The 24,170-nt window shown below is 42.2% G+C and overlaps 3 protein-coding genes across 4 annotated transcripts in view; 1 reads left to right on the top strand and 2 right to left on the bottom strand.

Annotated features, from left to right (window-relative positions):
• The window catches only part of LOC109477535, a 27,095-nt gene extending 11,213 nt beyond the window's left edge, over positions 1-15,882 (bottom strand). Inside the window, exon 1 of one of the 2 annotated variants that reach the window (XM_019778839.1) lies at positions 15,821-15,882. In XM_019778839.1, the coding sequence (XP_019634398.1) occupies positions 15,821-15,851 (31 nt within the window). In that variant the 5' untranslated portion in view covers positions 15,852-15,882. Of the gene's footprint in view, positions 1-6,991; positions 7,050-15,820 lie in introns of those variants that run through there. The other variant, XM_019778838.1, reaches the window with a different exon arrangement.
• LOC109477516 (nardilysin-like) overlaps positions 1-24,170 on the top strand; it is a 77,875-nt gene that overhangs the window by 13,403 nt on the left and 40,302 nt on the right. The gene's annotated exons all lie outside the window — the stretch shown is intronic.
• LOC109477572 (E3 ubiquitin-protein ligase TRIM71-like) lies at positions 19,234-20,540 on the bottom strand. The gene is made up of 2 exons (XM_019778896.1): positions 19,972-20,540; positions 19,234-19,860 (listed from the first exon to the last, which is right to left on the bottom strand). The coding sequence occupies exons 1-2, from the start codon at positions 20,500-20,502 to the stop codon at positions 19,288-19,290; spliced, it is 1,104 nt and encodes a 367-aa protein (XP_019634455.1). The 5' UTR covers positions 20,503-20,540; the 3' UTR covers positions 19,234-19,287.

Genomic DNA, 24,170 nt, shown 5'->3' with positions numbered 1-24,170 from the left:
AAATGATATAAGAACCAGTAGTAGGTTAAATCATGGTCCTGACCAAACTATATGACATCACAACCCTTGCTGGGTCTGTAGAAATGCTTGTGAGGTTGTGAGGTGCTCACAGTTCCTGTACCTGGAACATTCTGCACTGTTACATGTATCTGTACTTCCTGATACAGTGGTCATCATAATCAGCTACAAACACATGTCCATCCTCTGTCACAGCCACCCCGTGGGGATCGATCAGTTTGTCCCCATCACTGCTGATGGTGGACACCCAGGTGCCGTCTGGGCGGAACACCTGAAGCTTTGTACCTTCTTTGCTAAATAAGTCCCCAAAGTTTGCCAGAACTATGTTCCCCCTGCTGTCAGCTGACACCCATTTAGGGAACCACATGTCCTGTCGCTGTTCGCCCTTCTGACCAAACTTGTATTTGAAGTTCAGATTCCTGTCAAACACCTGAACACGGTGGTTGGCAGTATCTGCCACAATGATGTTGTCTTCTTTATCCACACAGACAAACCGTGGCTTATCAAACTGCCCCTCCCCTCCCACCTGTTTCACCAGTGTCCCATCTGCCTCAAACAGGAAGATGCTGTCTTTGTCTGGACCAGCTACAACAACCCTCCCATCCCTCTGTACTGCCAGCCCCCAGGGGATTGAGCAATATTCACCCAGAGGAAAGTTGTGCAGCAGTTCTCCTGATGGGGAAAATTTCTTCACTTCCTCCCCAGAGTTCACCACTATGGTGCCATCAGTCTGAACTGCAAGTCCTCTAGGATAGTCAGTAGGAAATGAGTGACAAAACTTTCCACTCAGATCAAACACCTGAACACGATGGTTACCTCTATCTGCCACATACAGCCTGTCCCCCCTGACTGCTACATCTACAGGCCCGTCAAACTGCCCCTGCTGGCTCCCCCTCTTCCCAATCCTCACAACAGGATTGTTACAGCTCACATCTACAGTGAGAGAACCCAGATCCTTCGTACCCCCCATACAGACCCCCAGTGTGTGTTTGCCTGACTGCTGAGGTCTCCACTCTGCACCCCAGACCCTGCTAACTCTGCTGGTTTGTCCCTTCCCTGCAGCTAGTGGGGGACTAGTGTGTGCTGTTGTTTGTATGAGGGTGGTTTTACCCTGGGGGGAGGTCACTTCTATCTGTGGTGCAACTTTCCCACCTGTTAGATCTGCCTTGTTGGTTGTGACTGTGACAGAGCAGGGTAGACTCTCTACTGCTGGCTCCTGTACATCAATAGTGAACCTAACTGACTCTGATAAGGAACCTAATGAGACCTGAGGCTGGCTGGAGGGTGGGAAGGACACCCTGCCTGCTAGCTCCTGTAGATCAATAGTGGCCCCAGCTGCAAGTCGTGCAGGGCTGGTTGTAGAAAAGGAACCAGATGATACCTGGGTGGTCGGGGGCAGTGGTATGGGTTTCAGTCTCCTGTCCTTGATCGAGAGTTCCCCAAGCTCTGAGATCATTTGCAGCTCTTTCTCTTGAGGCCTTGAGCTGATCAACGGTAAATTTCTCATCTGTTCACCTTTCCTTTCCCCAGCTGGCTTCCTGAATCCAGAGATGTCTGCTCTGGCTGAGTACATTTCTACAACTTTATCCACTTCTTCATGGTCTTGATGTTTCCTCCCTATGACAGGAAACAAGAAAAGCTTTTAAAAAAAGCTGTCCGGGGCGCTCATTGATATTTTCTTTAGTTTAAGAGCAGATAAAAAATTTCCCAGTGATAGCAGTGATTTAATGCACTGCGCTACACCCCTACTCCCCAATGGTATAGCTCTAGCTATCCAATTCATATGCAAATGATCCAACATGGTTTTGCATGTGACAAAGCATAGCCTGCACATGGAAATCTCAGCTCAATACATACACTCTTGTCTGAGTCCTGAATATAACCCGTTACATCCACGTCTGCGGCCAGTGTGATCATTCTTTGTAAGGTCCGAGCTCCTAACGGACTCTTACAATATTTTTACGATCGAAAATGCCCTGCATAATTTTTTTTAGACGCTAGCCGCGGTGCCACTCGCAACAATCTACTGCAGCACAGTTCACACTGGTTTTACTAAAAATTACAAGATGCTGTTCCTTAGCAATATCTTTCAATGCATCTGAATTAATGATCAGTATCTTTTCAACGTAAATCTTACGATCAAAAAAGTCCATGGAAGCACGGCACGCCCCCCTCCCACCCAAGTGCATGCACGTGAAACTTCTACACCCTCTACAAAATTTCTCGTCAAAAATGTCGTGCTAATTTTACTAACATGACACTGTTCCTTAGAATGTTACATTTTAATACATCCAAATTCCAGTAAACTTTACTAACTGAACCAATTTTCGCACGATATTTTAAACAGTCTCACCTTACAATTGCCGCGGCTACGTCGAGGCTATCGCAAAATGAACCGTGTGATTTTACGACAATTCTTCAAATGCCACGTGACCAGTGTTTTACTGCAAATTAGGCAACGTTTTTCTTTCTAAGACTTAAATAATCAGCGTTGCAATGTTTTCTGTGCTATTAGAGGTCATGGATGAACTGTATTTACCGATTTGAAGGTTTATTTTCGCGCGCTGAGAATTGTCGTAAAATCGCACAGTTCATTTTGCGATCAATGCCCAACGAAACAAGCAAACAACCCGGGACCCAACCATTAAACCGGGCACAAAGCCTGGGCGCACCCCAGCAAAAAATGGACCATTGCAAAATTGTGTCAGTATCATATTGGGTTTGCTTACTAAATTAATGAAAATCTACAACATTGCATAAGTATATTATATCTTTGTGAGCTTTAAGGTTATTTGATATTGATTTAAAAGCAATTTTTGGATTAACTTTAATTGTTAACCTTGGTAACTGTGACTTCTCTTCACAGAATGATGTACAAAAAATTGTCTCTGAGTCAGTTATGTTAATTAAGCACTTCATATCAGATGGAATCGCCGGATGATAGTTCAGAAGTTTTTCTATGAGTTAAAGTCTTTGTAATACCTTTTCTTTGGATGCTTGTTACTGCCTTCATTATCTGTGTGACTTTCTTTCTTTTTGGTTTGTCTGGAGTGTACAGTGGGGGCATCAGTGGCATCATCTGTTCCTTCTGCAGAGCCTTGGACAGCTGTGGATCACCTGTATGGTTGTACAAAAATGCACATTACCTGCCAACAATGCTGTTTAGTTGGCTGTCAGACTAAATAATTTTATTACAAGGGTGTCAAAGTAATTTGGTATGCATCTTCAACCATTCCTGAAATCTAACCCTTCCCTAACTTTCTCGATACAAAAACATTGAGACACAAATTTATGCCCAAAATCCCCATATCAAGCAAAAAGTCTTAAAGCTGATGTACCTGTCCTGTAGAAGTCCCTCCAAGCCCTGTAGTCCTGCCACAGTACCAGTGTCTTCATCACCAGCTGGTCTCCTCCCTCCAGTTTCCTCATCTCCTCAGTAACCAGCAGCTCAGTCAGGCTGGCAGACAGACGGCCGCTCGTGCACGAGCCCCAGAAATGGGCAAAGTTGGGCTCAGACTCAAACGTCAGAAACAGAATCACACAACCCCTATGTGCTCTGATTATGATGGCTTGGTCATTCTGAAATTTGTCCCATACTTCATCAAATCTTTTTTCCAAACTTTCTTGTGACAGAAATGTTGCCCTCTCTAACAACCTGATTTTATTTTCTGCATCCATTCTAACTTCTTCAAGCATTTCATCTCTCTTTTTAGCCGTTATCTTTAGTTGGAAAACCTGCTCTCTTTGATATGCTGTCAGAAGGTGCTGATTTGGAATGGTTAACTGGCCATCGTGGGGAAATTGTTCTCCAGTAGACATGTGAAAACTTTCACCCCCTTGGATGCCAGGGTAGACAGCCAGTGCCATGGGCATTGCTGGAAAACAGGTGATCATTATCTTAAAGTCTTAGCTGTTTGAGTGCAAGTGAAATATCCTTGTGCTTTGTGAGAGAGGATTTACTAGTAAAATTGATCGAAATCATATAATGATTGTGATTCAATAAAGTTATACAGTTCTAGATCTGTAATGAAGATTAACAACAAAAAATATGCAACTTGATGACCCAGCTAGCCTCAGCTAAAAATTCAAAACAAACTTTTTTTACCCACACCCATGATGTTTGTGAATCCAGTCAAACTCACGTTTACGCAGCATGAGTTCCTGTTGCCCTCCTGTGAGCAGGTCCATGAGATGTGGGTACCCAGCATGCCCCAGTGCTTCGCAGAAGACGGTAAAAGCTCTGTCATCTCCCTGCTGGATCATGTCCAGTAGCCTCCTGGTCCTCTGGTGTCTTCTCTCCTCAGGAATGGCCAAGATCCCATCCACCATCCCACCTGTGAGCACTCCCTCTTGGTAGAGATGGCCGAGGACTCTGGTGGCGTCTAGTTCCTGGTAGATGTTTGGGTAGATCCTCAGGAGTAGTGTGCGATGGGCCTCGCTCATGGATGCTGCTCCTTGTTCTTGTGCTGTGTTTAGATGGCAACAAACACAAATTTAGCTTTAAGAATATGGAATTCTGTATCATGAGTACCTGTACTTGTACCCATCCCACCTACATGCTGCATTTCTTGGAGATGGATTCTTCTACGGAAGATTTGTACTGCTGGTAATCCACTTCTTGAGGAGAAAGAAGCAAAAGGTGTGGCAGTTTCAGTGTGGAATCAATAAAATTCTGCTGGATGTGCTGCAATGAAAAATTGATGCATATTTTGTGTCCTGTACTGTGTGTCCCGTTTACCGGTGCAATGGCCAAGTGGGTAGAGTGTTCGCCTCGCATTCGGTAGGTCGTGAGTTCGATCCTCGGCCGAGTCATACCAAAGACTTTCAAAATGGTACATACTGCTTTCTCTGCTTAACACTCAGCTTCTGGAAAAGAGATTGGGAGTTAAAACACCACTACCAGTGGAGTAGACCCCTACTGTAGTAGTGATTGCACAGCTGTGTGGCCCAAGGGCTACTGAACCTGAGATGGGCACTGCCCTATGAAACACGTAGGACAGAAGGACTTTAACTTTTTTTAACTAACTGTGTGTCCCAGCTGTCCTTTCTTCATTGCTGTTCTCATGGCTAAACACATCAGAGAGATGACAAAATGCAATTCTTACCAAGTTCAGGATATTTGTCCTTCAGTCCATCCACAGTACTTTGCAGGTTTCCCTCAGACAGAGCCTCCATCAGGACCTCTATGGTGGCTCTCTGCCCATTTCGTTCGTACCATTCCTCCAACAGGTGCATACAACTAGACTTGTCATCTTCATTTCTCCCACTAATGTTGTCGATGTCTGACCGTCTAAAACCAAGAAAGAAGGCCAGGTTCTTCCAATTTGAGCTCACATTTTCTTTGATGAAAAAGAAGTACTTACAGACACCTGCAAAGAAGCATTAAAAATATTTTTTTCATTATTTGATATCAGTGTAATACATAAATATCACATTTCTCTGTTGAAACACTAAATATTAACTTGTGGAATGATGGTCTGTCTGTCTAAAGTTTCAGGTGGGTCACCCTGACATATTCGATAACCATCACTTTCAAACTGTGCCAAAAGAGCTGAAGTAGGGGCTAACAGTTACTGTTCATGATTAGATAGTAGGGATCCAGTACAGTCTAGCAACAGGTACAAAATGTATAGCAGCACTGTCATTAGATGTTTCCGTGAGTTCCTGAAATGAAAATATAACATTTCTGCAAATTAATGAATCCATGTCCATATTGTTAACAACTGTACACCCCATGGATTTAGTTTTCATCAATCATGGGTGGGTAGATCATAGATGTATAACTATAAGTTCCAGATTTGAAAAACTGAGAGGCCAGGACGTGTGCAGCCTTACCTGTCTGACCTCCCTGTCTTCCCTCAGCCATGATGACTCATACAGGTGTCAATGTTTGATGTCAGGTGCATGGAAACACCTGGAACATACAGGTGTCAGTGTTTGATATCAGGTGCATGGAAACACCTGGAACATACAGGTGTCTGTTTTTCAGGTACATGGAAACACCTGGAACATACAGGTGTCAGTGTTTGATGTCAGGTGCATGGAAACACCTGGAACATACAGGTGTCAGTGTTTGATGTCAGGTGCATGGAAACACCTGAAACATACAGGTGTCAGGGTTTGATGTCAGGTACATGGAAACACCTGAAACAGACAGGTGTGTATCAGGGACATGTGTGTGTGGGGGGGGGGGGCTTAAAAAGGTATGATGTTATCATCTGCTTCATCTATATCATATAACCAAAGGGGCTAATAAGAATAAGGATACAAAATTAATAACAAATCATGCTTGAAGCAAACTTGTCAGGTCCTTGAACTAGAAGCTTTAATGATGAAACAACTGTTGGTCAAACAATGTAGAGAATGGAGCATGGTCCTAAGTTTGGGCAGTGCTTGTTCATTAGTTATTAGCACTAGTTTTTGCCATCATCACTTTAACCTGCAGTTTGTGTCTTTATTGTGGTCTGTGCCTCTTTTGTAATCATCAAAGCCTCAGTAAAACTCTAAAGAGGCTAATTTTAATGCACTGAGGCAAGGTTTGAATGACTCATAACCAGGTCCTGGATTCTTTAATGAGCAGTAAAAGTTAAAGTACACAGGCCAGTGTTGTGGAGAGACTTTGACCCCTAGCCTGGGATTTTTTCGAAGTGTCTAACATTTGTCATTTAGAGATTGAGTTCCAGTTACTGTAACTGTTATATCATACGTGAATAGTTTCATCAGGTTGGTAAGACACTGAGTAAAGAGACTCTTTTTACACAACCAAGTCTTTTATTCAGCGACACTTGTGTTGCAGTGCAATGTGAACCAGTCAGAATTGCCCTGAGGAAGGTGACAGACGGTCACCAAAACGTCGGCTGAATGAAAGACTTGGTTGTTTAAACAGGGTCTCTTTACTAACTGTTATATCATTCTCTTAAGCCAACATAGAGTCATCTTACAGGTACAGAGAAAGACATGGTAGAAATCTCACCTGTTTGTAGTAAAGTTGGGGGTGGAACTTGGGTCTCCTGTTTGCTGAGTAGGTGCTTACACAAAGGTCAAAGTGCATCCAGATATCATTTATTATTAACCAGTGTGTTTATAGCAAGCTGAGGTCACATGTACACAGTCACACAATAGACCCTGGTGTTAAACACTTCTAGTTGTGGTGTCTCTGTCTTTCTGAGTGTTAATATGCAGAGATTTTGTATTGGAGATCTGTTTAGGGTAGACACATTTTTCCAGGGTGGCAGGCATATGTGACCTGTCTTTGGTGCTGCCTGCCTTTTCTTTAGTTTATACATTTTAGTATCCCTAATGTTATCTCTGTCATGAAGTGTGTTAATATATATATATATATATATATATACTAGATTTTCTATTTTGAATCTGTTCCAATAGACACATTTTGTCAGGGTACGGGGTATACATGTATGGGACCTGTCCTTGGTGCTAACTGTCTTCTCTGAACATCATGCATTTTAGTTTCTCTGTCATGATGTGTGTTATCATACATACTAGATTTTGTATTAGGTATCCGTTTAGACAGGTTTTTTCAGCATAGTGGGTATATGAGACCTGTCCTTGGTGCTGACTGCCTTCCTTTTACATTATAGTATCTCTGTCTCTCTTATAATGTGTGTTATTATACAGAAATGTTGGCTTGGAGATCAGTTTAGACAGCTTTTGGGGGTGGGGGGTATATGAGACCTGTCCTTGGTGCTGACTGCCTTCCTTTTATAATAGTACCTCTATCTCTGCTATAATGTACAGAAATTGCGGCTTGGAGATCAGTTTAGACAGCTTTTGGGGGTGGGGGGTCTATGTGACCTGTCCTTGGTGCTGACTGCCTTCCCTTTACATAATAGTATCTATATCTCCGTTATAATGTGTGTTATTATACAGAGATAGTGGCTTGGAGATCAGTTTGGACAGCTTTCAGGGGGTGGTGGGTATATGAGACCTGTCCTTGGTGCTGACTGCCTTCTCTTTATGATATAGTATGTATATCTCCGTTATAATGTGTGTTATAACACAGAGATGTTGCATATGAGACCTGTGTAGCCACATGTTGTCAGGATGGTAGCTGTCCTTGGTGCTGATTATACCTTCCCTTTACATTACAACTGTTTCTCTGTCTCTGTCATTTCTCATAGTAAAACATTTAACTTTATTCCAAAACAAGGGTTACAGAGCGATCAAATTTTTGACGACCACTGCCGCCTTCATCAGGATAATTAATGACCAATCACTTCACAACGTGATCTCGCGAGAGTTACGGTTTACAAACACATGACCTTATTCACACGAGACTTTACTGATACGTGACGTAAGCAATATATTGATTAAAAGTGCCTGATGAAGGCGACAGTGGTCATCGAAAATTTGATCGCTCTGTAACACCTTGTGTTGGAATAAAGTTCAATGTTTTACTATGATTACTACCAACACAGATGAACTTTCATGATAATCTGTCATTCCTCCTGTTTTGGGGATCTGTTTAGACACATTTTTCAGGATTGCAGATATATGGGACTTTGCAGCATTATGTGAGTAGATGTTACACCATGGTGTTTTTAGTTCTCCATAACTTTTAGAGTTTCATAAAAACTTTTGACTCTGAAGTTTTTTTGTTTTTTTTCAACGGTGTCGCTCAATGCAAGGCCAATTATTTTTGGCCACTTCTAGGCATAGAGCTACAGGTACTTAAGTGAGTATAATGTAGTTATGTCAGGAGATGGCGGTGGACCTTTGTTTTGAAGCTTTGTGGATTGTAGTTTGGAAAAGAGTTCCATAATTTTGCAGTCCGGGGAAAGAAGCTGTTGTTGTAAAATGACTTGGAGACAGGTATGTTAACGATGTATTGATGAAAACTGGAAGAGAACCTAGTGGCACGCTGAAAGGTTCTGAACGGCTGAGTTACTCAAGATATTTTTGAATTCTGTGTCTTTTTTATCATCTTTAGAGCCTACAAGTTTCTATAGGAAATTAGACCTGTCCAATAATAAAATTTTCAGCTGTGTATATCCAGTCTTGTCAGATCTACAGCATTTTATTTCCTATTCTAGAGAACAGGGGTGCTCTGCTCTATTGCTATGTCTTCTAACTCTTTGTACAGAACAGGGAAATCCAGCAAGGCAGAAGTCAGTAGTTTAGAATTTCACTTTATTTTCATTTCAGAAAGAGGTGCATCAATAAGTAACACCATCACAGACATCATGGAGAAACCATGGAGAACCCTACTCTTTTCGATAAGTGAGGTGGGTTCTTTAACGTGCATGGGGTGTGGCTCTCCCAAACACGGGACCTCCATTTAACGTCCTATCCAAGGGACGTCCCTAGCCGAAGCTAAGTACTCATTTTCACCTGAGTGAAGTGAGGAAAGTCGTGTAAAGTACCTTTCCCAAGGGTACAACGTCAGGGCGCATGTTCGGACTTGTTCGGGTACAACCCGGAATCGAACCCAGGTCTCCCCGTTTCATAGTCCAGTGATGTACCACTACACCACACGACGCCACTTATGTATAAGACTTGGGACAGGATTCAGCATTAGAAGTGGGAACAAGTTCAGTGCTTCTGGTGCCATGGAAGGTAGTAGACAGCACAGGGCTTGGAATGCTTTTTAGCTAATCTCCAAGCAGATCCTAGGGTGGGAAAGACAGTATCAAATTGGCCAGGCAGTATCCATTGGCCAGAGAGGGTCCATACACACCTACACACACACACAAATACACGCTTGCACATACACACAGACACACACACACACACACACACACACACACACACACACACACACATGCACACACATGCACATATATTCTTGTATGTACACACACATGCACATACAATAATGTACACACAATTACACATACAAACACACAGGCACACACACCACACACACACATATACTGAAACACTCACACACACACACACACTCACACACACACACACACTCACACACAGACACACACACACACTTGCACATACACATGCACATACAAATGCACATACATATTTTGTAAACACACACACACTGCAAAAAGTAAGTCACAAAAGCCAAGTAAATTTATCTTATCATTTTATTCATGCACAAAGCAATGGTAGGGATATAAGTACATTTTACAAAAGACTTTCAACACATTGAATGATGTAGTGAAGAAAGATCCTATTTAGATTTGTACATGTAATAAGTTGAATCACAAAAGTAATGTATTGAAATGCAGAGTTCCATCTTATTATGCAAATAGCACAAATCTACTGAGGCCAGCATGCCCCAATTTCTGTCTTAGTCAGATATTGCTCATTTATCCTGGACAAAATCTTAACTTTCAGTAGTAATTACTGGTAGTGGGTTAAATCAAATGTTCCTGACCAAACCATTATGATAACATCACATACTTTACTAGGACAGTACTAATGCTTGTTCCAAAGTGTACCTTACTGAGCTTGTGAGGTGCTCACAGTTCCTGTACCTGGAACATTCTGCACTGTTACATGTATCTGTACTTCCTGATACAGTCGTCATCATAATCAGCTACAAACACATGTCCATCCTCTGTCACAGCCATCCCATGGGGACGATTCACTTTGTCCCCATCACTGCTAATGGTGGACACCCAGGTGCCGTCTGGGCGGAACACCTGAAGCTTCTCTCCAACAAGGTTTGCCAGAACTATGTTCCCCCTGCTGTCAGCTGACACCCCCATAGGACACCACATGTCCTGTGGCTGTCTGCCATACTGACCAAACTTGTGTTTGTAGTTCAGATTCCTGTCAAACACCTGAACACGGTAGTTGAATTGATCTGCCACAATGATGTTGTCTTCTTTATCCACACAGACAAACCATGGCTGATCAAACTGCCCCTCCCCCTGCCCCTGCACCCACCCTCCCACCTGTTTCACCAGTGTCCCATCTGCCTCAAACAGGAAGATGCTGTGTTTGCCATAATCAGCTACAACAACCCTCCCATCCCTCTGTACTGCCAGGCCAGAGGGGTTTGTGCAATATTCACCCAGAGGAAATTTGTGCAGCAGTTCTCCTGATGGGGAAAATTTCTTCACTTCCTTCCCAGAGTTCACCACTATGGCGCCATCAGTCTGAACTGCAAGTCCTAAAGGCTTGTCAGTAGGAAATGAGTGACAAAACTTCCCACTCAGATCAAACACCTGAACACGATTGTTACTATTATCAGCCACATACAGCCTGTCCCCCCTGACTGCTACATCTACAGGCCAGTAAAACTGCCCCTGCTGGCTGCCGAACTTCCCAAGCCTCATGACAGGATTGTTACAGCTCACATCTACAGTGAGAGAACAAAGATCCTTCATACCCCCCATACAGACCCCCAGTGTGTGTTTGCCTGACTGCTGAGGTCTCCACTCTGCACCCCAGACCCTGCTAACTCTGCTGGTTTGTCCCTTCCCTGCAGCTAGTGGGGGACTAGTGTGTGCTGTTGTTTGTATGAGGGTGGTTTTACCCTGGGGGGAGGTCACTTCTATCTGTGGTGCAACTTTCCCACCTGTTAGATCTGCTTTGTTGGTTGTAACTATGACAGAGCAGGGTAGACTCTCTACTACTGGCCCTTCTACATCAATAGTGAAACTAACTGACTCTGACAAGGAACCTGATGAGAACTTTGGACGCTTCTCCTCTTCCCCTGGAGGTTTCTCCTCTTCCCATGGAGGTTTCTCCTCCTCCCCTGGAGGTTTATCCTCTTCCCATGGAGGTTTATCCTCTTCCCCTGGAGGTTTCTCCTCTTCCCCTGGAGGCTTCTCCTCTTCTCCCGGAGGTTTCTCCTCTTTCTGTGGAGGTTTCTCCTCTTCCCCTGGAGGTTTATCCTCTTCCCCTGGAGGTTTCTCCTCTTCCCCTGGAGGTTTATCCTCTTCCCCTGGAGGTTTATCCTCTTCCCCTGGAGGTTTCTCCTCTTCCCCTGGAGGTTTATCCTCTTCCCCCGGAGGTTTATCCTCTTCCCCTGGAGGTTTATCCTCTTCCCCTGGAGGTTTATCCTCTTCCCCTGGAGGTTTATCCTCTTTCGTCTCTTTCTGAAACACTGAACCTCCAGGAACCTCGGATAGGAGTTGTTTGAAGGTGAGTTTTGGTTGACCTACCAAACTGTCGTTGCCTTTTTCCTGCATGGACAGTTTGTCTACCTTTTCTTCCATTTGTTGGAGCCTTTCTCTTAATTCTCTCAAGGCGGCTTCTGTGTCATCTTTACGGTCTGAAATCTGCTCACAGAAAATTTGCTCTTTCTTGCTGTTTTCCAGTTCTGTCTCCAGTTTTTCTTTCTCCCGAGTCAGTTCCCTTTCCCTGTCTTCCTTGATCTTCTGTATCTTGCTGATCATCTCCTGTTTCTCCTGCTGGAGTTTGGAGATCAACTCTTCGTAGTGCTGCTTGACTTCTTTCTCTACCTGCTCACAGTTCTGTGCAGTTGCTTTGCGTTCCCTGTCCAGGTTGTCCACTCGCTGGGTTATCTTAGAGATAAAATCTTCTACTGCTGCTTTGTACTTTGCTGCTGCCTTAGCCACATCTTCAAGAGTGATCTCTGCCAGAAAGACAATTTTTGTTGGAGTATTTCAAAACACTACAGACTTTCTTATTAGTACAATAGGTGCTGAATATATTCATTACAGCACCCGAAATGCATTGGAAGGACCAACTATCAATTTGTGAGGTGTTTTTGCAACTGTAGGACTGTCATGCAAGCCAGTAGAACTATTTATTACATCGTACTGGTTACCTTTATTTAGCATACTAAAGCAGCCATTTGGCTACCAATTCTCTATTGGTTACAAGGTTAGGCAGCAAAGGAGCAAAGTTAAAGAGCAAAAGCAAATAAAATATTTTGAAACATACGCATGAAATCAATACTACTGTAAGTCTACAAATTTCCGCGGTATGTTTAGATTCGCGGAATTCGCGGGGACCTTTGCACCGCTAATCTATTTCCCCGCAAATATGTTTTCCGTAAGTGTGCCCCCCTCCCCACACGCATTCACGACGGACTTCGAGTTCAAGCGAAACACGCGATCCACAAATCACCGCAAATCAACTTTATTCTTAGCAGATGTACGTAGTTGAGTACTGTATCAAAACTATTAAAGTCAAACTATTATGAAGAAAATAATATTATGCGACACCGAATAGCGATAGCACTGGCCGTGTCAACCGCATACCGCCCGACAAAAATCTTTGCGTGTAGAGCGCCGGCCATACCGCTAAAATGCGGGCACATCGGGCATATGATGCCGCATATCTACAAATATTCTGGCGAATAATATAAATTATAATTATTGGTACCTGGGAAATGTTACTTGGTTCTCTTTTGCTAGAGTTTTTTTGATGGGTATAAGCACTAGCGTAACGTGGCTACAAGAAGGCCACCTTGGGACACTTCCGCATTCATCAAATGCCCAAATCTCACCGAATACGCCATAAATTGGCATAGCAATACATGTTTTCCTGAAAGATTCTTTTCATTATGCATTTCTTCACTACAGTGTCGATGTGTAGTTGAGAAAAATTCCCGAACGAAGAAAATTGTTTCACGCGCTTCAGTTTGTATGTATTACCGCTGGCACGACGCAACAACCAATCAGAGACACGTAATGCGGACATGTGATGCAACATTTGCATACAGACAGAGCAGGCAGGCAGCCTCGCGCGGTGCAGGAAACAATTTTTTGAGCCGCGTTTTAGGAGATAAATGCCGGGACACAAACTTTTATTACTCTTAAAATGCATTTTACACATTCTTTTTTGAACAGCCAAGGAGAAATCGCGAATCTAAAAATACCGAGGATTGTCCGGGTTCCCGAAACCACGAACTTTAGGCCCCGCGAATCTAAAGAGACTTACAGTAACATATTCTCAAGAACCAAAGAAAGATGGATTTGACATGGTTGTACCTATGATACTGCAGGCTTGCAGGAACTCTCTCTCAGAGTCCTCCCAGTACTTGGACTTCAGAAGAGCATCTTTGAACTCCTTTGCCTGCTTGAAGGCTGTCATAGTGTCTGTCAGCGTTCTGCGGATTTCGGCTGCCCACTTTTCAGCATTTTTGTCCATGTCACTGTCTTGCATGCTGGTCTCCACAATTCTGTTCAGCAGGCCCCTTGGCAACTTCTTCTCATTAACAAACTTTTTGATCATACCCGCCAGTCCTGACTTGTCAGAGATGAGGACGGGGATGCCAGCTGCGATGGCCTCCAGGCCGACCAGCCCAAACGGCTCGGAGCGGGACGGCATCAGGACCAAGTGGGCTGTCATCATGTCATTCCTGATATCCTCCTGGGTCCCGTACGGCCGCAGGGTGGGCTTCAGGTCACCGCTGTTCAGGTTGGCCTCCAGGATCTTCATGCTTTTCTCCCAATCTTCCTTGCTGATGCCGCGCGTGATCCATCGCAGAAACTCCAGATACCTTCTGACAATCCCAATGGCCCTTCCTGCAAGGTTGTAACCTTTCAGATTCTCAACATTCTTCACTCTCCCGATAGACAGGACCACCAACTCACCTTCCCCGCTGTCAGGTTGGATGTTGACCTCTTCAAATATCTTGGATGGCCTTGGGAAGAACAAGTAATGATCTATTGGTTTCTTGACTCCTCTGTACTTATTCTGAAAGTGGTAATAAATCAGGTGACCCACGGAGAAAGCTGCCTTTGCATTGTGAACTTGACTGAGCATAGTCTCCTCTTTTTCTGAAGCTTTGATGGCCTTTTGGCCTCCCTTGAAGTACTCGGTGTCCTCGGGTAAGACGTGAGTGAACATGATGAGGTCTGCCTCCTTGTAGTACTCGTCGTGGATGTTTCGCACTGCCGTGTCTGTGACGTCAGCGTGGCCGATGATGACGTCAACATGTGGTGGTAGCGCCGATTCCATGTCGTGGCTTTCCCAGTATGCATGTTGTGGTAGCGTTGTTTTTGGGTAGTGGATCAGATAGTCAGAGACCAGCCAGTCCATAGATGGCTCTCTCGTGTCCCCTACTTTTCGATAGGGTTTGATCAGTTTGACCTTATCTCTGTCTGCTGCCTCCTGGTCTTGTTTGGGCACATTCAGCTGTAGCACTGTGGCGTACACGACTGCCCCATTGCTCGTCAGGGTTTGACTAGCCTGGCAGTTCATGGTAGAAATTCCCCCCTTGGAAGTTCCATACTCATCGTTGATCACCAAGATTACTGGTCTCCCAGCACCTTCAGAAAAACAAAACAGTATTTAGGGAAACAAAACTTATGGTTGCGTACATGTACTTGGTAACTTGAAGACATTACCATTTAATACAGACATTAACATAAAGACATTTAATACAGGCAGACTGTAAGTCTACATATTATGAACATATAAGACTACATGACATGATGAATGTGTTGAGTGGCCACACTTTTATTTTTGCTGGACACTCATAAAGTGATATTTATTATAATGTTCCAAATAATTTCCTAGTACAATATTTTATACAGTTTTTATACAAAATAAGATTTACTGTTAACATATATTTGCTGGAAAATTTGGTTTATAAATGATTGTAAGTAAAGGAAATGTTACTAAACAATTTTAGAGCTAACTTTCCAGGATCTGATGAGAAAAAGAGGAAAAAGGAAGTCCCACTTGGTGTTTTTAATAAACCATCTTCCTTGATAGAAGCCTTTTCAAGAACATTGGTAATGGATTTGTAGCATATAGAACATTTGAAGGTATTGCTTATTCCATATTAAGGATAACAACAGTTACTGTACACCATTTTGCATCATGGCAGGGTGGGTATACATTTGTACGTGTCTGTAATTTCAAAAGTTGAGGAACTGGACATATGCAGCCTTACCTGTCTGTCCTCCCTGTCTTCCCTCAGCCATGATGACTCATTCAGGTGTCAGGGTTTGGTGTCTGTCAGGTACATGGAAACACCTGGAACAGACAGGTGTGTATCAGGGACATGTGTACCTTAAACAGGTACATGTATTATGCAGCAAGTTTTAACTGTAATTTCCAACAAAAAAAATTGGACTCACCCAAATTTTCGACTGTACAACTCCAGTCTTTATCAAGGAATGACCAATCCACCATGGTGGATTGTGCATAATGACTTCTAATGACTTCTGCGTAATGACTTATACCAACACAGATGAACTTTCAAGATAAGCTTAAACAGGTATGATGTTATGAACTATTGTATTACCAAAGGGGCTAACAAGTAGGTTAATAAATTAATAACAAATCATGCTTGAAGCAAACTCGTCAGGTCCTTGAACTAGAAACTTCAATGACTAAACAACTGTTGGTCACACAATGTAGAGAATGGAGCATGGCCCTAATTTTGGGCACTGCTTGTTCAATATTTTTTAGCACTAGTTTTTGCCATCATCACTTTAACCTGCAGTTTGTGTCTTCATAACATATGTCTGTGCCTCTTTTGTTATCATCAAAGCCTCAGTAAAACTCTAAAGAGGCTAATTTTAATGCACTGAGGCAAGGTTTGAATGACTCATAACCAGGTCCTGGATTCTTTAATGTGCAGTAAAAGTTAAAGCACACAGGCCAGTGTTGTGGAGAGACTTTGACCCCTAGCCTGGGATTTTTCCCAAGTGTCTAACATGTCATTTAGAGATTGAGTTCCAGTTACTGCAACTGTTGTATCATCCGTCAATAGTTTCATCAGGTTGGTAAGACTCTGAGTAAAGAGACTCTTTTTACACAACCAAGTCTTTTATTCAGCGACACCTGTGCTGCAGTGCAATGTGAACCAGTCAGAATTGCCCTGAGGAAGGTGACAGACGGTCACCAAAACATCGGCTGAATGAAAGACTCAGTTGTGTAAAAAGAGTCTCTTTACTAACTGTTATGTCATTCTCTAAAGCTAACATAGAGTCATCTTACAGGTACAGGGAAAGACTTGGTAGAAATCTCACCTGTTTGTAGTGAAGTTGGGGGTGGAACTTGGGTCTCCTGTTTGCTGAGTAGGTGCTTGCACAAAGGTCAAAGTGCATCCAGATATCATTTATTATTAACCAGTGTGTTTATAGCAAGCTGAGGTCACACGTACACAGTCACACGATAGACCCTGGTGTTTAACACTTCTAGTTGTGGTGTCTCTGTCTTTCTGAGTGTTCATATGCAGAGATTTTGTATTTGGGATCTGTTTAGGGTAGACACATTTTGTCAGGGTGGCAGGCATACGTGACCTGTCCTTGGTGCTGACTGCCTTTTCTTTAGTTTATACATTTTAGTATCCCTAATGTTATCTCTGTCATGATGTGTTTTAATTATATACTAGATTTTCTATTGGAAATCTGTTTAGACACATTTTGTCAGGGTGGGGGGTATACATGTATGTGACCCGTCCTTGGTGCTGACTGCCTTCCCTTTACATTATACATTTTACATGTAGTATCTCTGTCATGATGTGTGTTATCATACATACTAGATTTTGTATTAGGGATCCGTTTAGACTGTTTTTTTCAGGATAGTGGGTTTATGAGACCTGTCCTTGGTGCTGAATGCCTTCCCTTTACATTATAGTATCTCTGTCTCTGTTATAATGAGTGTTATAACACAGAGATGTTGCATATGAGACCTGTGTAGCCACATGTTGTCAGGATGGTAGCTGTCCTTGGTGCTGATTATACCTTCCCTTTACATTACAACTGTTTCTCTGTCTCTGTCATTTCTCATAGTAAAACATTTAACTTTATTCCAAAACAAGGGTTACAGAGCGATCAAATTTTTGACGACCACTGTCGCCTTCATCAGGATAATTAATGACCAATCACTTCACAACATGATCTCGCGACAGTTACGGTTTACAAACAAGTGACCTTATTCACACAAGACTTTACTGATACGTGACGTAAGCAATTGATCAAAAGTGCCTGATGAAGGCGACAGTGGTCGTCGAAAATTTGATCGCTCTGTAACACCTTGTGTTGGAATAAGGTTCAATGTTTTACTATGATTACTACCAACACAGATGAACTTTCATGATAATCTGTTATTCCTCCTGTATTGGGGATCTGTTCAGACACATTTTTCAGCATTGCAAAATTTATATATGAGACCTTGCAGCATTATGTGAGTAGATGTTACACCATGGTGTTTTTAGTTCTCCATAACTTCTAGAGTGTCATAAAAACTTTTGACTCTGAAGTTACTCAAGATATTCTTGAATTCTCTGTCTTTTTTATCATCATCAGAGCCTACAAGTTTCTGAAGGAAATTAGACCAATAATAAAGTTTTCAGCTGTGTATTTCCAGTCTTGTCAGATCTACATCAGTTTTTTCCTATTCTAGAGAACAGGGGTGCTCTGCTCTATTGCTATGTCTTCTAACTCTTTGTACAGAACAGGGAAATCCAGCAACTTGAAGGCAAAAGGCAGTAGTTTAGAATTTCACTTTATTTTTTTGTTTTATAAAGAGGTGCATCAATAAGAAACACCATCACAGATATCATGGAGAAACCATAATTGTTATCATGGCTCACATAGTCCTGCACATGTATAAGGCTTGGGACAGGATTCAGCATTAGAAGTGGGCACAAGTTCAGTGCTTCTAGTGTCATGGAAGGTAGTAGACAGCACAGGGCTTGGAATGCTTTATAAACTAATCTCCAAGCCGATCCTAGGATGGGAAAGACAGTATCAAATTGGCCAGACAGTATCCATTCGCCTGAGAGGGTCCATACACACCTACACACACACACAAATACACACACAAATACATGCACACACACACACAGACAGACAGACACACACACACACACAAATAGACTGTACACACACATGCACATACACACACACAATGCACACACACACAGTCATACATACATGCATATGCACAATATATCATGCAAACACACACACACTGCAAAAGTAAGTCACAAAAGCCATGTAAATTGATCATCTTTTTATTCATGCACAAAGTAATGGTAGGGAAATTACTACATTTAACAAAAAGACACATTGAATGGTGTAGTGAAGAAAGATCCTTTTTAGACTCATGATAAGTCAAATCACAAATTTAACTATACAAAGTGATGTAAGCATTTAAATGCAGACTATTTTAGTTCCATCTTATACATATAGCACATAGTACAAATCTACTGAGACCAGACATGTCCCAATTCTGACATTATTGCTCCTGTATCCTGGACAAAATGTTACTTGTACTCAGTTCCTGACCAAACCATTATGATAACATCACATACTTTACTAGGACTGTACTAATGCTTGTTCCAGAGTGTACCTTACTGAGCTTGTGAGGTGCTCACAGTTCCTGTACCTGGAACATTCTACACTGTTACATGTATCTGTACTTCCTGATACAGCAGTCATCAATATCAGCTACAAACACATGTCCATCCTCTGTCACAGCCACCCCACGGGGACTGCTCAGTTTGTCCCCATCACTGCTGATGGTGGACACCCAGGTGCCGTCTGGGCGGAACACCTGAAGCTTCTTGAGTTCAAAACTAGTGTTTGCCAGAACTATGTTCCCCCTGCTGTCAGCTGACACCCCCATAGGCTCCCAAATCTCCTGTGGCTGTTTGCCATGCTGACCAAACTTGTGTTTGTAGGTCAGGGCCTTGTCAAACACCTGAACACGGTCGTTGTTTGTATCTGCCACAATGATGTTGTCTTCTTTATCCACACAGACAAACCATGGCTGATCAAACTGCCCCTCCCCCTGCCCCTGCACCCACCCTCCCACCTGTTTCACCAGTGTCCCATCTGCCTCAAACAGGAAGATGCTGTGTTTTTGTGGATCAGCTACAACAACCCTCCCATCCCTCTGTACTGCCAGCCCATAGGGGAGTGTGCAATATTTACCCAGAGGAAATTTGTGCAGCAGTTCTCCTGATGGAGAAAATTTCTTCACATCCATCCCAGATTTCACCACTATGGTGCCATCAGTCTGAACTGCAAGTCCTCTAGGATCGTCAGTAGGAAATGAGTGACAAAACTTCCCACTCAGATCAAACACCTGAACACGTTTATTACTAGTATCAGCCACATACAGCCTGTCCCCCCTGACTGCTACATCCTTAGGCCCGTTAAACTGCCCCTGCTGGCTGCCGAACTCCCCAAGCCTCATTACAGGATTGTTACTAACCACATCTACAGTGAGAGAACCCAGATCCTTCCTACCCCCCATACAGACCCCCAGTGTGTGTTTGCCTGACTGCTGAGGTCTCCACACTGCACCCCAGACCCTGCTAACTCTGCTGGTTTGTCCCTTCCCTGCAGCTAGTGGGGGACTAGTGTGTGCTGTTGTTTGTATGAGGGTGGTTTTACCCTGGGGGGAGGTCACTTCTATCTGTGGTGCAACTTTCCCACCTGTTAGATCTGCATTGTTGGTGCTGACTGTGACAGAACAGGAAAGACTCTCTACTGTTGGCTTTTGTACATCAATAGTGAACCTAACTGACTCTGACAAGGAACCTGATGAGACCTGAGACTGGCTGGAGGTTGGGAAAGAAACATGGTCCGCCTCCTGTGTTGACCTTTTCTCCATTCCTTTTTTTCCTTGAATCCCTTCATCTCTACTGTCCTTCTGTGCTTTTGGGATTTTTTTCTGCTCTACATATGGAGGTTTGAAGCTTTGGCCTGTGATCTCTTTTTTCATCTGTTCACCTTTTCCTTGTGTAGCTGTGAGTTTCTCCATTTCCAATCCCTGGGTTGCCTGAGAGATGCCAGCTTCCACTGGAACTTTCGGCTTCACTGCAGATTTACCCACTTCTTCTGGATTCTGAACTTTCTTCCCTACCAACAAGAAAATAATTATTGCAGCAATTCAAAATTTGTATTTATTGGTGACCGTCTTATACTTATATACTTTGAAAATACTTTAAATTACAGTTTATGACCTTGCATAATTGTTGTAGGAAAACACATTTAAACTGTGATCCCCTTCCTTACTGCATTCAAAAACCAGTCAGACCAGGAGGTAGCATTAGTATCACAATATCCAGCTGTGATTATACTTTGCTTTACTTTTACTGGTCAATATGTACATACATTGCATATGTACATTTTACCTTCCTCATGTTTGGGTAGTAACAGTTTGAATAATAGCTGTTGCACTAATGTTACAGCTTCCAGATACATTATAATAAATATTATTGTTAATTAAGTTTTGTGTACACTCGCTAGCCTGGAGTCCAGCCTTGTTAGCTTTAGTTGGCAGGTTAGCAGATCTTGGGGAGTGCAGACTAAAGCTAACTAGGCTGGACTTGCAGAAAACTTACAAATCAGACATACCTTCCCTCTTCTGCTCGTGTTCAAGTTGTTCAGCTTTTACTGGTCAATATGTACATTGCATAATGGCTTATGATATTACATTATTCTTTAACTGACCGTTCCAGAATGTTCTTTGGAACAAGTAAACAAACTGTGATAGGTTCATTGTATATTATACATTTTACCTTCCTCATGTTTGGGTAGTAATTGTTGAATAATAGCCATTGCATAATGTTACAGCTTCCAAGTATTAATTATGTTTTGTGTGAACTTGCTAGCTTGGAATCCAGCCTTGTTAGCTTTAGTAGCAGATCTTTGGGAGTGCAGACTAAAGCTAACTAGGCTGGACTTGCACAAATTATATAAATCAGACATACCTTCCCTCTTCTGCTCTTGTTCAAGTTGTTCAGCTTCATCTGCTAGTTTTCCCTTCTTTAGGCCTCTTAATATCAGCACAAGGAACTGAAGGTTGCCGTTGCCGATCTTATTGTCTGCTTCCAGCATGTTGAACATCTCCATAGGAGTCGCTTTTTCCACTTTTGCCTGTCCAAGACCTTCGCGAGCTAGAATAGCCCGTAGATTTCTGACATCGTCTTCTGACAAACTGTCAGAAATCTTGAGGAACAGCTGAGTAAGAGCGGAAAATCCAGCCATGGTTGGTCGGTAGCTGCAGTGTTTCTTCCTAGGCGTTCTGGAGATACAGAAATACATGATGGTTAGAGTTAATTGTCTGAGACAATCTAAATTTTAGTTACAGTGTGAAGAAATTAATTTACATTAAACTTGATTTTCCGATTACTGTTTACATGTAACATTTTATACAATCTTTATTGGCACAACAAAAGTACAGCAACTTTCATAAAAGGTCCCCTACAACTATACAGGCATACAAAGAAGTGGGTACAAATGAATTAATAGAAATTCAATGTACAATGTATCAGGTACCATGATTGTACTTGGAAAAACTAACACACTAAAAGGCATGCCAATGTCATCCAATACATTGAGAAATAGTCTCATGCTGAAATTTCTTCGTGTAGCCATTATTTACTTACAAGTTGCTTCTCTATAACAGTATATTTACATTCAATTCTTTACTATATAATGAGTCATATTTCAAAAGGGAACAAAATGGTGGCCATGTTCATGTAGGGAAGGGACTTTGACCCTTAATAGTTCAGTGTTCTATTTCAATCATATGGTGTTTACTTTAGAAATTACTATAACATCTATGTCAGTAAAGCCAATATAGAATGATCTAACAGGTACAGGGAAAGACAAGATGGTAGAAATCTCACCTGTTTGTTGTAAAGTTGGGTGTGGAACTTGGATCCCCAGTATCTAGATCTGTTCACTCTGGGTACTTGTTCAGTCAGAGTGTCCAGAAGCTTTGGTTAATATTTACCAGTCTGTTTCCCTAGCTAAGGTCACACGTACACAGTCACATGATAGACCCTGTACCTTGGAAATCCCCCTAGCTGAGACTATTCAACAAGCACAACAAACAGTACTAGTGGACTAGTAACTGTAGGACTGTGATCCTTTCCAGTAGTGTGCTTGTCAGGAGAGTGCCAACAGCTGGGATTCGAACTCTGGACTACACGTTTGTTAGAACAATTTTTTATTCGTGAGAAGCTCAAATCGACCTGCAGGCCACTTTTCATTGAGGCCATGAGGTAAGAAGTGACAATAAGGTCAAACAAAGTATATCAAAAAGGCATTATGAGCTCAAGGACTGAATTTATTTATCAGTGTCATTGTTTTATAGTTTCCACACCCAGTACCCATACTGCAAGAGTGCAGCCCTGTACATACAGTTGTACGTTTGTTTATTCACATAATATTTATTGAGTATTGGCAAAAAGCAAAAGTTGCTTATATAACACCTTTTACTCAAGTTGTACAGTTGTATGTTATGTGATTGGTTCACGACAGTTGAATCTGTGCACATTTCGCTCCCTCTATACTTCATTACAGTACATGTAACTGCTAGACTGCAAAGTACAGTTATTTACAAATGATAGCACTTCTTTGATAAATGTTACATCACCTGTAACATTATCAGGCAACTTAAATCAGGTGTGGTTGATTTTGAAAGGCACCCAAGGGTTGATTTAGAAAAGTCACACTTTAGATAGTATTTGGCTTTATCTTGCACAGTCATGACTCAGTTACTGTACATTTGTACATGGCAAGCCTGGTGCAACATAAGACCTTACATTAACTTTTCCAGTTACAAAAATTAGTCCAGACACACAAGGAAAACTGTGATATCAAAGTGATTGTATTTATTGCAGAAATGTTAATTAAAAAAAAACATTTACAGCAGTACATAAAAACAACATTAGATTGACTAAGAAAAGCCTCAAGAGTTTCAAAGCTTGCCAGATTTTTTATTGGGGATCTTAGACACATGTTTACAGAGTGGCAGGTATATGAGACCTGTCCTTGGTGCTGATTGCCTTCCCTTTACCTTACTGTTAGTAACAGAACCTCTGTCTGTTATGTTGAGAGTTAATATACAGAGCTGTTGCATAGGGGATCTATTTAGACACATTTTTCAGTGTGCTGGTGCTGACTGCCTAATTCTCTTTACATTAGAATATCTCTGTCATGATGTTTAAGACTTGGAGGATTCAGCATTAGAAGTGGGCACAACAAAAGTAAGCTGTAAGAGCCATGTAGTAGATAAATTGATCTGATCATTTTATTCTTGTACATTTTGCAATCACTCTACATTTTACAAAACAAGTGAAGAAAGGTCCTATTTAGACTTGTAATAAGTGGAATCACAAAAGTGATGTATATATATAGAAATGCAGACTAAGTTCCATCTTATACAAATAGCACATAGTACAAATCTTTGAAACCAGACATGCCCCAATTTCTGTCCTGCTCAGTCATTGCTTCTTTATTCTGGACAAAATGTTAACTTTTACAATC

Source organism: Branchiostoma belcheri, unplaced genomic scaffold, assembly GCF_001625305.1.
Source record: "Branchiostoma belcheri isolate BF01 breed outbred unplaced genomic scaffold, Haploidv18h27 scaffold40, whole genome shotgun sequence".
Classification (NCBI taxonomy): Eukaryota; Metazoa; Chordata; class Leptocardii; order Amphioxiformes; family Branchiostomatidae; genus Branchiostoma; species Branchiostoma belcheri.
This window is presented reverse-complemented; position numbering and strand designations above follow the sequence as displayed.

Excerpts from the sequence above, each read along its gene's own strand:
- LOC109477572 (XM_019778896.1), bottom strand. The coding sequence starts at position 20,502 with ATGGAGAAAAGGTCAACACAGGAGGCGGACCATGTTTCTTTCCCAACC. Across the intron at positions 19,861-19,971 it reads CTAGTAATAAACGTGTTCAG|AAATTTTCTCCATCAGGAGA; the intron begins GTGTTTGATCTG and ends ATGGATGTGAAG.